Source organism: Tachyglossus aculeatus, chromosome Y4 (assembly GCF_015852505.1).
Source record: "Tachyglossus aculeatus isolate mTacAcu1 chromosome Y4, mTacAcu1.pri, whole genome shotgun sequence".
In the NCBI taxonomy this organism is placed as follows: Eukaryota; Metazoa; Chordata; class Mammalia; order Monotremata; family Tachyglossidae; genus Tachyglossus; species Tachyglossus aculeatus.
The window spans coordinates 1,597,118-1,611,984 of record NC_052096.1 but is presented as its reverse complement, the minus strand read 5'-3'; the positions used below and the strand labels follow the sequence as shown (position 1 = coordinate 1,611,984).

Genomic DNA, 14,867 nt, shown 5'->3' with positions numbered 1-14,867 from the left:
ATAACGGGGGCAAGCCCGGCAGGCTCCCCGCACGGTGACGTCTCGTACTGGGCCTCGCTCCCTTCCTGCCCCTCCTCTCCCCCCGGGGCCCTCGGCCTCTTTCTCTGGGCCCCCGAGAAAGGGGGACGGGGGAGCCCCCACCCCGCCCCACTCACTCAACCGTATTTCTTGAGCGCTTACTGTGCTCAATTGAGCGCTTGGGAAGGCCAAGTTGGGAACATAGAGAGACGGTAGTCGTATTTATTGAGCGCTTACTGTGTGCAGAGCACTGGACTAAAGCGCTTGGGACGTCCAAGTTGGCAACATAGAGAGACGGTAATCGTACTTATTCTTTCAATCGTATTTATTGAGCGCTTACTGTGTGCAGAGCACTGGACTAAGCGCTTGGGATAGTCCATGTTGGCAACATAGACAGATGGTAATCGTACTTATTCATTCAATCGTATTTATTGAGCGCTTACTGTGTGCAGAACACTGGACTAAGTGCTTGGGAAGTCCAAGTTGGCAACATAGACGGTAATCGTATTTATTGAGCGCTTACTGTGTGCAGAGCACTGGACTAAGCGCTTGGGATACTCCAAGTTGGCAACATAGAGAGACGGTAATCGTACTTATTCATTCAATCGTATTTATTGAGCGCTTACTGCATACAGAGCACTGGACTAAGCGCTTGGGACGTCCAAGTTGGCAACATAGAGAGACGGTAATCATATTTACTCATTCACTCAATCATTCATTCATTCAATCGTATTTATTGAGCGCTTATTGCATGCAGAGAACTGGACTAAGCGCTTGGGACGTCCAAGTTGGCAACATAGAGAGACGGTAATCGTACTTATTCATTCAATCGTATTTATTGAGCGCTTACTGTGTGCAGAGCACTGGACTAAGCGCTTGGAAAGTCCAAGTTGGCAACACATAGAGACAGTCCCTACCCAACAGTGGGCTCACAGTCTAGAAGGGGGAGACAGAGAACAAATCAGAACATATTAGCAAAATAAAATAAATAGAATAAATATGTACAAATAAAATAGAGTAATAAATATGTACAAACATATATGCATATATACAGGTGCTGTGGGGAGGGGAAGGAGGTAATAATGATGGCATTTATTAAGCGCTTACTATGTGCAAAGCACTGTTCTAAGCGCTGGGGAGGTTACAAGGTGATCAGGTAGTCCCACGGGGGGCTCACGGTCTTAATCATCATCAATCGTATTTATTGAGCGCTTACTGTGTGCAGAGCACTGTACTAAGCGCTTGGTAAGTACAATCCCCATTTTACAGATGAGAGAAGTTGAGGCACAGAGAAGTGAAGTGACTTGCCCAAAGTCACACAGCTGACAATTGGCAGAGCCGGGATTTGAACCCATGACCTCTGACTCCAAAGCCCAGGCTCTTTCCACTGAGCCACAGTGCTTCTCCATTGGCGGATGTGTGGAGGGATGTCCGTCCCACCGCAGCCGCCACCAAATATATATATATATATATATATATATATATATATATATATATATACACATACATATTTGTATTCGTTCATTCATTCATTCAATTGTATTTATTGAGCGCTTACTGTGTGCAGAGCGCTGTACTAAGAGCTTGGGAAGTACAAGTTAAGAGTTTACTATAGGCCGAGCCCGTTGCCAAGGGCCGGGGTAGGTAAACGATAATCAGATTGGACCCAATCCATGGTTCACGTGGGGTTTAGTCTTAATCCCCCGTTTGCAGATTGAGGAAACTGAGGCACGAAGAAGTGAAGAGCCTTGCCCAAGCTAATAATGTTATTCGTTTGGCGCTTACTATGGGCCGAGGGCTGGGGTAGATGCAAGATCATCAGGCCCCCACACGAGGCTCAAGCCCGTTGTTGCGTAGGGACCGTCTCTATATGTTGCCAACTTGGACTTCCCAAGCGCTTAGTACAGTGCTCTGCACGCAGTAAGCGCTCAATAAATACGATTGAATGAATGAGGGATCGAATCCCTATTTTACAGTTGAGGAAACTGAGGCGCAGAGCAGGTAAGCGAAATACGATTGAAGGAATGAATGAGGGCTCGAATCCCGATTTTACAGTTGAGGAAACTGAGGCACAGAGAAGGGAAGCGACTCGCCCAAGATCACAGGGCAGGGAAGGGACGGAGAAGGCATTGGAACCCAGGTCCTGGGACTCCCAGAATTGGGATCCTTCCCCTGGGCAACGCTGCTTCTGTCCCGGGGAGGGAGAAGGGTGGGGAAAGCTTCATTTGGTCCTCCCCGCCCCGGGGGCCGTGACTTCACACTGACTTCCAGTGACATAACCGTTCCCACTTCCCCACTCAGGGCGCGGCCGAATAATAATAATAATAACGATGATGGCATTTATTAAGCGCTCACGATGTGCAAAGCACTGTTCTAAGCGCCGGGGAGGTTACAAGGTGATCAGGTTGCCCCACGAGGGGCTCACAGTCTTAATTCCCATTTTACAGATGAGGGAACCGAGGCCCGGAGAAGTCAAGTGACTCGCCCAAAGTCACCCAGCTGACAGAGCCGGGATTTGAACCCATGACTTCTGACTCCAAAGCCCGTGCGCTTTCCACTGAGCCACGCTGCTTCTCAGAAGGGAGAGAATTTTAGGGGGGCAAACTGGGAACACTTGTGGAGTTCCCCGCGGGACAGGGACGGTGTCGAATTCCCACCTGCGTATTTTCTCGCAGCGTCTAGTACAGTGCCCTGCCTACAGAATGCAAGCCCCACGACGGACAGGGACGGTGTCGAATTCCCACCTGCGTATTTTCTCGCAGCGTCTAGCACAGTGCCCCGCCTACGGAATGCAAGCCCCACGAAGGACAGGGACGGGGTCTAATTCCCACCTGCGTATTTTCTCGCAGCGTCTAGTACAGTGCCCTGCCTACAGAATGCAAGCCTCACGAAGGACAGGGACGGGGTCTAATTCCCACCTGCGTATTTTCTCCCAGCCCTTAGCACAGTGCTCTGTACACCGACCGTGAGCCCCACGAGGAACAGTGTCTCATTCCCACCTGTGTATTTGCTCCCAGCGCTTAGTACAAAGCAGCGTGGCTCCCTGAAAAGAGCCCGGGCTTTGGAGTCAGAGGGCGTGGGTTCAAATCCCGGCTCTGCCAACTGTCAGCTGTGTGACTTTGGGCGAGTCACTTAACTTCTCTGGGCCTCAACTGGAAAAAGGGGATTAAGACTGTGAGCCCTCCGTGGGACAACCTGATCACCTCGTAACCTCCCCAGCGCTTAGAACAGTGCTTTGCACATAGTAAGCGCTTAATAAATGCCATTATTATAATAAATGCCATTATTATTAGCCCCACGAGGAACATTGTCTAATTCCCACCTGTGTATTTGCTCCCAGCGCTTAGTACAGTTAGCCCCACGGGGGACAAAGACCGTGTCTAATTCCCACCTGTATATTTTCTTCCAGCCTTTATTAGTCGAGCCCCCCGACGGACAGGGACCTTGTCTAATCATCAATCGTATTTATTGAGCGCTATGTGCAGAGCACTGTACTAAGCGCTTGGGAAGTACAAATTGGCAACATATACAGTCCCTACCCAACATTGGGCTCACAGTCTAAAAGGGGCTCCCTGAGCCCCTTCCTTCCTCTCCCCCTCGCCCCCCTCTCCATCCCCTCCATCTTACCTCCTTCCCTTCCCCACAGCACCTGTATACATGTTTGTACATATTTATTACTCTATTGATTTATTTATCTTACATGTACCTATCTATTCTATTTATTTCATTTTGTTAGTATGTTTGGTTTTGTTCTCTGTCTCCCCCTTCTAGACTGTGAGCCCACTGCTGGGTAGGGACTGTCTCTATGTGTTGCCGACTTGTACTTCCCAAACGCTTAGTCCAGTGCTCTGCACACAGTAAGCGCTCAATAAATACGATTGATTGATTGATTGATTCCCACGTGCGTACCTTCTCCCAGCGCTCAGTACAGGGTGGCGCACATAGTAAGCGCTTACCAAATACCTACATCATTATTATTACGCAGTACACACTTGATAAATAGCATTATGACTACTCCCTGGGCCAACCGGGTCACTCCCTGGACCCGGTTTGCCTCCGTCCCCACCCCAATTTTTCCGCTCCCAGCGCACGGAGGTCTTGGCCCTCAGCCCTCTCCGGTTCTTCCCACCCTTGGGACCCAGGAATCCGGCCCCCCCAGACAACCCACCTCTCCCCCACCCACCCACCTCAATGCTTCCCCTTTCCACCCTCCGAGGCCTCCGGGGACACCGGGGCCCCGGGTCTGCCCTCCCTCCCGCCCCGTTTACCTAAGGAGGGAGGTCCTCGGTCCCGGGTGGGTGGGGCGAGCGGGACTATAAATCCCAGATCTCAATTTCCCCTGCCCGAAGCAGATCCCACTCCTTCCTCCCGCGTATCCACCGCCAGCATCCCTGCAGCCATGAATCCCCTGATGCTTCTCGCCCTATCTGCTCTGGTCTTCGGGGTCTCAGGTCAGTAGTACTCCCCTCACCTCCCCTTAACTAGCCCTTCTGCCTCTCAGAGCCCAGGTCCTTTCGGGGACCCAGAAAGCCCTGATTTCCCCACCCTGACCCCTGATTCTAGACTGTGAGCCCACTGTTGGGTAGGGACCGTCTCTATATGTTGCCAACTTGGACTTCCTAAGCGCTTAGTCCAGTGCTCTGCACACAGTAAGCGCTCAATAAATACGATTGAATGAATGATTCTCTGTCCCGGTCCCCAGGCATCCTGCCTCCCTCAACTTCCATTCCAGCGCTCAGCCCCCCACAAACATGCACTACTTTCCTTTGTATCATTTACCTGTCCCTGCTTCTTTTTCCCCTCCCCAGTTCCCCTGATCCCCTTCCTTGGCTCTGCCTAGTCTGCACCTCCAGGTTTTCCCACACATCTCTCCCTCCAACCTGTTCTCGGTTTGCTTGTTCCCCTAACCCCCTTCTTTGGCTCCTTCTATTTTGTTGGTATGTTCGGTTTTGTTCTCTGTCTCCCCCTTTTAGACTGTGAGCCCACTGTTGGGTAGGGACTGTCTCTATGTGTTGCCAATTTGTACTTCCCAAGCGCTTAGTACAGTGCTCTGCACATAGTAAGCGCTCAATAAATACGATTGATGATGATGATGATGCCCACCCCGCTTTCCTACACACCTTACCCCCATCTGGCCTTAGTTCTCTGGTAAGTGAGGCACAGAAAAGTTAAGTGGCTTGCCCAAGGTCTCACAGCAGACCAGTGGCAGAGGCAGGATTAGAACCCATGTCCTCTGACTCCCAAGCCTATGCTCTTTCCACTGAGCCACGCTGCCTCTCAAAAATCCCCTTCAAACCTCCTCCTCCTTTCAAGGGCTGGCAGGAGCAGGTCTCTGGCCCCTCTCACAGTTCCTCTCAACCCTTCCTTGTCTCCCCCAACTTTCTTACACATCTTACCCCCTCCCTCATCCCCTTTCTTGGCTCCCCCTAATCTGCCCCCAGCCCTGGCTTTCCTACACAATTTATCTTCAGCCCCTTTCTCGGTTCCCCCCGGCTTTCCTGCCCTTCTTGTCCCCTCTCCCAACCTGCTCCTGCCAGCCCTTGAAAGGAGGAGGAGGTTTGAAGGGGATTTTTGAGAGGCAGCGTGGCTCAGTGGAAAGAATGTGGGCTTGGGAGTTGGAGGACACGGGTTCTAATCCTACCTCTGCCACTTTGCTGCGAGACTTTGAGCAAGCCACTTAACTTTTCTGTGCCTCAGTTACCTCATCTGTAAAATGAGGATTAAGATGTGAGTCCCGTGTGGGACAACCTGATTACCTTGTTTCTACCCCAGCACTTAGAACAGTGCTCAGCAGGTAGTAAGTTCTTAACAAATACCATTATTATTATATCATTATTGAAGTCAGTCCTGCCTTCCTGAGCCACCTTGTCGAAAGCCCGTCAGAATCAGGTGGGGATGTCCCTGAGCTGAGACCTGTTCTCTGGGCAGGATGGGTTTCGGAGGTTGGCCGCACCCAAAATCTTTTCCAAAGAGTCTCTCAGCCCTGCCTTCTCCACTCTGGCCAGCCTGGAACTCAGGTGATCTAATCCCCAGCACCTGACTCTCCCTCCCCACTCAAACCCCAGTCGCCTCCCAGGTGCTGGAAATTTTTTTCCCCCCTCTGCCCTATCCCAATTCTCCCTTCCCTGGAGCCAGGAACCTTGAGTCTTTGGAGAACTATGAGGAAGTGGGTAGAACACAGTCCTGGGAGGAAGAAGTTCGTGAGTTCTAATCCCACCTCTGCCACTCGTCTGCCGTTGTGACCTTGGGCAAGTCTCTTCACTTCTCTGTGCCTCAGTTACCTCGCCTGCAAAAAGGGGATTGAGACTGGGAGCCCTTTGAGGAACTGGGACTGTATCCAACCCCATTTGCTTGCATCCACCCCAGCACTTAGTACAGTGCCTGGCATACAGTAAGCGCTTAACAAATACTATTATTATTATTACTGTATTAAGCACTTACTATGTACTTATTTATAATAACAATAATTATTATTATTTATCTACTTATATTAATGTCTGTCTCCCCCTCTAAACCATGAGCTTGTTGGGGGCAGGAATGTGTCTGTTGTTGTACTGTACTCTCCCAAGCAGTAAGTACAGTGCTTTGCACACAGTAAGCACTTAATAAATATGATTGAATGAATGTGCCAGGCACCGTACTAAGCGCTGGGGTAGATACAAGCTAATCAGGTTAGGCATGGTGCCTGTCCTATGTGGGGCTCACAGTCTTAATCCCCACTTTACAGATGAGAGAACTGAGGCACAGAAAAGTGAAATGACTTGCTCAAGACCACAGTAGCAGACAAGTGGTAGAGCAGGGATTCAAATCCAGGTCCTTCTGAGGCCTGGGCTCTACCCACTAGGTCACACCGCTTCTCAGTACCCCAGCTTCTTCCCCTAGGGTCCCCCACAATTTCCATTCAGCTCTTGGATGAGTCCCTTAGCTAATTCTGTGCTCTACCCAACCGGTTTCTCCCACCCACTTCCACAAAGGGCTTGGAATCTCTCCCCCCTCACCCAATAGTCCTTCTCTCCCACCTCTTTCCCATCCCCTCTTCCCAGTTCACTACTCATTACCTCTACCTCAGTAGGGGGTGAAGGATTAGCTGGGAGAGGGGCAGGGGAAGGACACACACACCCCCCCCGCAAAGAAAAATTGAATCAATCATATTTATGAGCACTTACTATGTACAGAGTACTGTACTAAGCACTTGGGCGCGTACAATACAACAGTTTGTAGACATGTTCCCTGCTCACAACAACCTTACAGTCTGGAGCCCTTTTTCATTCTCTATACATCCTCCAAAATATTCTTCCTATTTCCCCGCTCCATGACTTCTCGCCTGCCCTCCTGCTGTTTCCATACACACCCCTCTCTCGGGTCTCAGCTAACCACTCCCCATTTTCTCCATGGTCTTTCCTGCTCTCTCCATCTCCCCTCCTGCTCTGTTTTCCCTGTCACGCTCTCCCCTTCCCCCATGCTTTCCTTGGCCATTCTTCTCTTCCCCTGAACCAGCTGCCCAGACTGCTGGGGGGAATGTCTGTCTCCCCGTTTAGACGGTAAACTCGTTATGGGCAGGGAATGTCTGCTAATTCTGGTGAACTCTCCCGAGCGCTCAATAAATCTGATTGCTTGGAAGGGAGGGGATGCAGTTGGCAGCACAGGGGATTAAGAGCAACGGCCCCCCACTCCACCCTGACCTGGGGCTTCCCTCTGAAAACTCACCTGAACAGGATCCAGGGATCCTGTCACACTTTTCTCCCCCACATGAGTTTCGTCTCTGTTTCTGTCTCTCCCTCCTGACCTTTCCTCCCTCCTCTGCAGCTGACATCCGCTGTAACTCATGCGACAAAGTGCCCGTGATCGGCTGCCTGCATTGGAAATCTTGCCTCCTGAAAAGTGGTCAACAGTGCCTGACAACTAACGTGTACTTGGGTAATGGGAAAAGCGGGCAGGGGTCGGGGGGTGGGGAGAGCCGGGGACACGTCTGGTTCAGTCCATCTGTTGTATTTCCTGAGCACTCACTGTGTGCAGAGCACCTGTCCTAAGCGATGGGGAGCGTATGATATAACGGAGCTGGTAGGCACGGTTCCTGCCTGCAATAGACTTACAGTCTTGGGGACGGGGGAGACAGACAATAATATAAATTTACGGATACGTACGTAAGTGCTGTGTGGCTGAGGATGGGGTAAATATCAATAGATGGTATTTACTGAGCGCTTACTGGGTACAGACCACCGTACTAAGCTCTTGGGAGAGTCTAAAACATCAGAGTTGGTAAACACTTTCCCTGATCACAAGGAGCTTCCAGTCTAGAAGGGAAGACAGACATTAATATACATCAATAAATTACAGATATGTACGTAAGAGCTGAGGGTAGGGCGGATAAAGCGTGCAAATCCAAGTGACGCAGAAGGGATTGGGAGGAGAGGAAATGAGGGTTGTAGATAGGAAACGTGTCTACCAACTCTGCCGTCCCGGGCTCTCCCAAGCTCTTAGTAGTGCTCTGCCCACTGTAAGTACTCAATAAATACCATTGAGTCAACTGAACTGAAGCAGAGGACGGAGGTTTAAAAAAATAAACAGGGAGGGAGAGAAAGGAGTGGGGGCCCCCAGGTTGGGGGAGGGGCCGGGCTGGGGATCCCTCCCTCCACCTCCTTCGCCCTCCCCACCCTCTTCCCAGGTAAAATGTGGCTGTACTCCAGACTGCGCTGTGGGACAGAGGAGGAGCCGTGTGTGACGGCCGTCAACAAGACTGACCGCACCCTGGGCCTCAACTACAACACAACCTGTTGCAACTCAGATTCCTGCAACAGTGCGGCCCCTCCCCTGCGTCAGCCCCTGCCCCTGGCCTGGCTAGCAGCCGTTGGGGCCTTGGGCTTGTGGCTATTCCACTGAGGGACTCTCCCACTGGTCCCTTCCTCCCCCTTCAGCCCTGCAGGTTCCCCCCACGTAAACCCCTATGCCACGCGGCGGGGTCTGGACCTGGGCCTAATAAATGAAGACCCCGGAAGGGAGGTGACGACCCCCGCCTAGAGCAGGATCCGAGTCCCTGCCCCTCTCTCCCACTCCTCGTCAGGAAGCCCCCTGTTTCTTGGTTTCAAAAATAAATGTCAGTCCCCCACCCTGTGGTGTTCTTTCGTGACAGCCAGAAGGAAGGGGAGTTTGGATACTCAGCCTCATCCCTGGCAACCCTCCCCTCCCTCCTCCCCCGATCACCCCAGGTTTCCGGCCCCCTCAAAGCCGAGGTTTGGGTGGGGCCTGGGGCAGCCCCCGGGTGGGGAGGTGTTGGCATTGCCCAGGCCTCAGTGGTCCAGAGAAGTCGTGCGAGGGAGAACCACCGGTCTGAGAGGATGCCGTGGCTGCCCCGGTTTTCTCTTCCTGCCAGGGTTTCCCTGTGGGCACAGTGCTGGTCAGGACGTGACGCAGACGGTGGGACTCTGCTGCCACGTTCAGCTCCGGACTGCGGTCGACTGCTCCCCTCCTCCAGCCGGGCCCCCAAGCCTCCCGTCCGCCCGAATCCTCCCATCGGCCAGTCTCCCTGCTCAGGGCAAGGGAGAGGGGAGAGGCTGGAGTAACAGGCCGGACGGGACTGCCACAGGTTGATACAAAAAGCCTCAGTATTTGGGGAGCAAGCTGTACCACTCCCGGTTTGGGGACCACACCCCGGCCCCTCCCCGTCCTCCCCAAAGCACTCTGGGCATGAGCAGAGGCAGGCCTGAGCTTGCGCCAGGCCCATGCGGGGGGGTGCTGGGGCAGTGAGAAGCAGTTGGGGTGGGAGAATGGGCTAGAAGCTGGCCAATGGGACAACTCCTCCCCTCAGTCAGCCACCTTCTCCTAATAATAAAAATAACTGTGGTATTTTTTGAGTGCAACTCATCAGGCATCGTGCCAAGCACAAGGGTAGATAATCAATCAATGGTATTCACTGAGCATTTACTGTGGGCAGGGTACTGTACTAAGCACTTGGGAAAGGACAACACAACAATACAACAGATACGTTCCCTGCCCACAATGAGTTTACAGTCTAGAGCGGGAGATGGACAGTAATATAAATAAATTGGGGATATGTACATAAGTGCTTCAGGGCTGGGTGACACAGAAGGGAGTGAGTAAAGAGGAATTGAGGGCTGAATCAGGGAAGGTCTCTTGGAGGAGATGTCTCTTTAATAAGGTTTTAAAGGAGGGGAGAGTAATTGTCTGTTGGATTTCAAAAAGGAGGGCGTTCCAGGCCGGATGGCAGGACGTGGGTGAGAGGTTGGTGGTGAGATAGACGAGCACGAGGTACAGTGAGTAGGTTGGGATTAGAGGAACTAAGTATACAGGCTGGGTTGTGGTAGAAAAATGATGCGGCAGCAGAGTGATGTATGGTCTGGAGTGCGGAGAAACAGGAGGCAGGGAGGTCAGCAAGGAGGCTGATGCTGTAATCTGGGCAGGATTAGGATAAATGCTTGGATTAACCTGGTAGCAGTTTGGATGGAGAGAAAAGGAGGGATTTTAGCAATGTGGTGAAGGATGAATTGACAAGATTTAGTGATAGATTGAATATGTAGATTGAATGAGAGAGAGGAGTCAAGGAGAACGCCAAGGTAACGGGTTTGTGAGACAGGAAGGATGGTGGTGCCATCTACAGGGATGGGAAAATCAAGGGAAGGACAGGGTTTTGATGAGAAGATAATAAGGAGTTCCGTTTTGGACATGTTAAGTATGAGGTGACGGCAGGATATCCAAGTAGAGATGTCTTGAAGGCAGGAGGAAATGTGAGACTCCGGAGAGGGAAAAAGATCAAGGCTGGAGATGTAGATTTGGGAATCGTCCACATAGAGGTGGAGCCATGGGAGTGAATGAGGTCTCCAAGGGAGTGGGTGTAGATGGATCTTAGAGGGGGACCCAGAACTGAACCTTGAGGGACCCCCACATTTAGGGGGTGGGAAGCACCCACAAAAGTGACGGAGAATGAGTGGCCAGAGAAATGGGAGGAGAACCTGGAGAGGATAAATTTCAGTGAAGCTGAGGTTAGATAATGTTTCTAGGAGAAGGGAGTGGTCGACAGTGTCAAAGGCAGCAATCCGATCAAGGAGGATTAGGGTGAGTAGAGGTCATTGGATTTTACAGGAAGGAGATCACTGATGACTTTTGAGAGGGTGGTTTCTGTGATGTGAAGGGGACAGAAGCCAGATTGGAAGGGGTCAAGGAGAGGAATTTGAGACAGCAGGCGTAGACAACTGGCTTCAGGAGTTTGGAGAAGAATGGCAGGAGGGAGACAGGGCGATAGCTGGAGGGAGCCGGTGGGAGGGTTTTTTTTAGGCTAGGGGAGACATGAGCATGTTTGAAAGCAGAGAGCGAACAGTTGAAGATGGTGGTCAGGGAGGGAAGAAGGAAGGGGGCAAGTGTTTTGATAAGTTATGAAGGGATGGGGTCGGATGTGCAGGTGGAGAGAGTAGATTTTTGAGAGAAGGCAGGAGATCTCCTCTAGAGATACTGCCGAGAAAGATGGGAGAATTGAAGAAGGGACAGAAGGAGGGAGAGGGACTGGAGAGGACCAGGAGAGATTTTAGGGAGATCACGCCTCATAGTTTCAAGTTTTTCAATAGAGCAGATAGCCAGGTCATTAGAGGTGAGGGATAGAGGAGGTGGGGGGCTTAGAGAGCCCCTATCAATCAATCAATCAATCAATCAAGCATTCCTATCCCCACCACATCCTGCCGTGTGACCTTGGGCAAGTCATTTTACTTCTCTGTATCTCAGTTTCCTCAACAGCAAAATGGGGATTCAATACTTGTTCTCCCTCCCACTTAGAAGGCGAGTCCCCATGGGCCAGGGACTGTATCCAATCTGCTTAACTCGCATCTACCCTAGTATTTAGAACAGTGCTCGGCACATAGTAAGCGCTTAATAAATACTTTAAGAAAAAAATGTATTTATTGACTTTATCGTGCGCAGAGCACTGAATTAAGCATCTCTGACAAGAACTCAGAGCTTCCTGTTGGGGCTGAAGCGATCCATGATGGTGACTTTCTGGCCCGTTAGCTCTATGCGGTTTGTTTCCTCCCGTACCCCACGTCTTCTAAATTTTTCCCCCTTTCCGCCCCACCCCTCAAAACACAAAACTGGAACTGACCCGAGGGACTGACATCTCGCCTCGAAAAATTCCAGATCCTTGACCATGAAGTCTCGTCACCCTCCCACTCCCAAGGCCTCAGTATCTGGAAGTCCTGCACACCTTAGTGTTAGGTGATGATAAATGTTAATTTCTGCTGTGGGAGGTGAGGAGTGGTCCAGTAGAAAGAGCCCCAGGGCTGAGAGTTGGAAGGCTTGGGTTCTTCTCCCACTTCTGCCATTAGCCTGCTGTGGGACCTTAGGTAAGTCCTTTCACTTCTCTGGGCCTCAGCTTCCTCATCTATGAAACGGGGATAAATTACCTGTTGTCCCTTCCCATTAGACTGGGACCAGGACCAAGTCTGGGATCATTATCCTTTGGCTCGGGATTTGGCACACGGTAAGTTCTTAATCAATACCCTTATTACTGTTACTATCAGAAGTAGAAGTAGAAATAATAGTAGTCGCAGTGATAGCAATAATAATAGTAGCTGTAGTAAATGTAATAGTAATAGAAGCAGTAGCTGAAGTAATAGTATCAGTAGTAGTAGTGATAAGCAGCAGTAGTAACTCTATTTTATTTGTGCATATTTATTCTATTTATTTTATTTGGTTAATATGTTTTGTTTTGTTCTCTGTCTCCCCCTTCTAGACTGTGAGCCCACTGTTGGGTAGGGACCGTCTCTATATGTTGCCAACTTGTACTTCCCAAGAGTTTAGTACAGTGCTCTGCACACAGTAAGCGCTCAATAAATACGATTTAATGAATGAATGAATAGTAACAGTAGCAGTAATAACAATCCTACTACAAGTAGTAATAATAATAATTATTATGATGATATTAAGCGTTTACAATGTGCCACGCACTGTTCTAAGGGCTAGAGTAGATACAAGATATTCAGGTCATCCCAGGTGGGGCTCACAGTCTAAATCCCCATTTCACAGATGAGGTAACTGAGGCCCGGAGAAGTGAAGCGACTTGCCCAAGGTCTCACAGCAGACAAGTGGCAGCTCAGGGATTAGAACCCATGACCTTCTGACTCTCAGCCCCAAGCTCCACCCACTACGCCATGCTGCTTCTCTAGTAACAGTAGTAATGATAGCAGTAGTGGTTGTAGAAATAGTAGTGGCAGTAGCTATGGCGGTAGTAGTAGTATTAGCTTTATAGGGAATGGAAATCCTGTGTTTACTCTTTTTCAGACTTTGTGCCATTAGGTTCCTTTCAGTCACCTTAAATTTTCCCTATTTTCTGGGCCTCGGTTTCCTCATCTGTAAAATAGACTATATTCTCTCTCCCCTTTGGACGATGAACCCCCTGTGGAGCAGGGTCTGTGGGACCCGATTACCTTGTATCTATCCCAGCACTCAGTACAGCGATTTGTACGTAGTAAGAACTTAACAAATACTACCATTATTATTCATCCTCCCAGTTATCCGCCCAAAAAAGGGAGAAAATAGGGGGGATTTCCAGCAATCTACCCTTGTTTCTTGCATCTTAAGGAAGGTTTTCTTTTTTGCAGCCCTGGAGGTTACCTCTTAATTTTTTTTTATGGTATTAAGTACTTTCTACGTGTCAGGAACTGTACTAAACTCTGGGTAGAGACAAGCTAATCAGCTAGGTCACAGTCCTTGTTCCACACAGGGCTCACGATTTAAGCTTTTCTTTTTTGCTGCCCTGGAGGTTACCTCTGAATTTTTAAGGTATTTGTTAAGTACTTTCTACGTGTCAGGCACTGTACTAAGCTCTGGGTAGAGACAAGCTAATCAGCTAGGTCACAGTCCCTGTTCCACACGGGGCTCACGATTTAAGGTTTTCCTTTTTGCGGCCCTGGAGGTTACCTCTGAATTTTTTTTTAAGGTATTTGTTAAGTATTTTCTACGTGTCAGGCTCTGTACTAAACTCTGGGTAGAGACAAGCTAATCAGGTAGGTCACAGTCCCTGTTCCACACGGGGCTCACGATCTTAATCCCCATTTTACAGATGGAGTAACTGAGGCCCAGAGAAGTGAAGCTACTTACCCAAGGTCACCCCACAGATGAGTGGTGGAGCCGGGATTAGAACCCAGGATTTTCTGATTCTCAGGTTCTATCCACTACACCACACTGCTTCCCTACAATCTTTCTGCCTCTGATCAATCAATCAATCGTATTTATTGAGCACTTACCGTGTGCAGAGCACTGTACTAAGCGCTTGGGAAGTACAAGTTGGCAACATAAAGAGACAGTCCCTACCCAAAAGTGGGCTCTGATGTAGGCATTTTGTACAGGCGTTTCCGCCGCTCCCTGTTACCCACGAGACTGGTCGGCCTTGTGGCTAGCCCTCTTGACTTGTCCTGTGCCTTCTCACTTTGGACCGTTTTGGCGTTTGCTCGTAGTATTAAAGATAGACAAGTGATTTCCCAGGAAATTAGTCATTTCCCTCAATTTACACCACCCCCCACCCCCAACGCTTAGTCCCTCTCTCGCTGCGAGCTCGTTGCGGCTGGGGAACATGTCTACCGACTCTGTTAGGTCATCCTCTCCCAAGCGCTTAACACAGTGCTCTGCAATCAGTAAGAGCTCGATAAATGCCATTCATGATGACGATGATAACGATGATGACGGTCCCCAGAAAAGTGGAACAGGGGGTGATTTGCCCCGGTTCCTCTCCCGCTTCCCAGACGGACCCTGTGCCTGGGGCGTGGAGGGGCTGGATGGTCCCAGCAGGGGAGAGAGGGGAGAGGAGAGGAGGAGGAGGAAGGGGAAATGAAAGCTGAAGAAAGGGAAGT

General features: G+C 50.3%; 1 protein-coding gene across 1 annotated transcript; it reads left to right on the top strand.

Moving 5' to 3' along the window:
• The first annotated feature begins 4,292 nt into the window (after positions 1 to 4,292).
• On the top strand, positions 4,293 to 9,124 carry LY6G6C (lymphocyte antigen 6 family member G6C). Its single transcript, XM_038768937.1, has 3 exons — positions 4,293 to 4,469; positions 7,825 to 7,935; positions 8,684 to 9,124. Exons 1-3 carry the CDS (start codon positions 4,418 to 4,420, stop codon positions 8,896 to 8,898), a joined length of 378 nt encoding a protein of 125 aa, XP_038624865.1. The 5' UTR covers positions 4,293 to 4,417; the 3' UTR covers positions 8,899 to 9,124.
• The last annotated feature ends 5,743 nt before the right edge of the window (positions 9,125 to 14,867 follow it).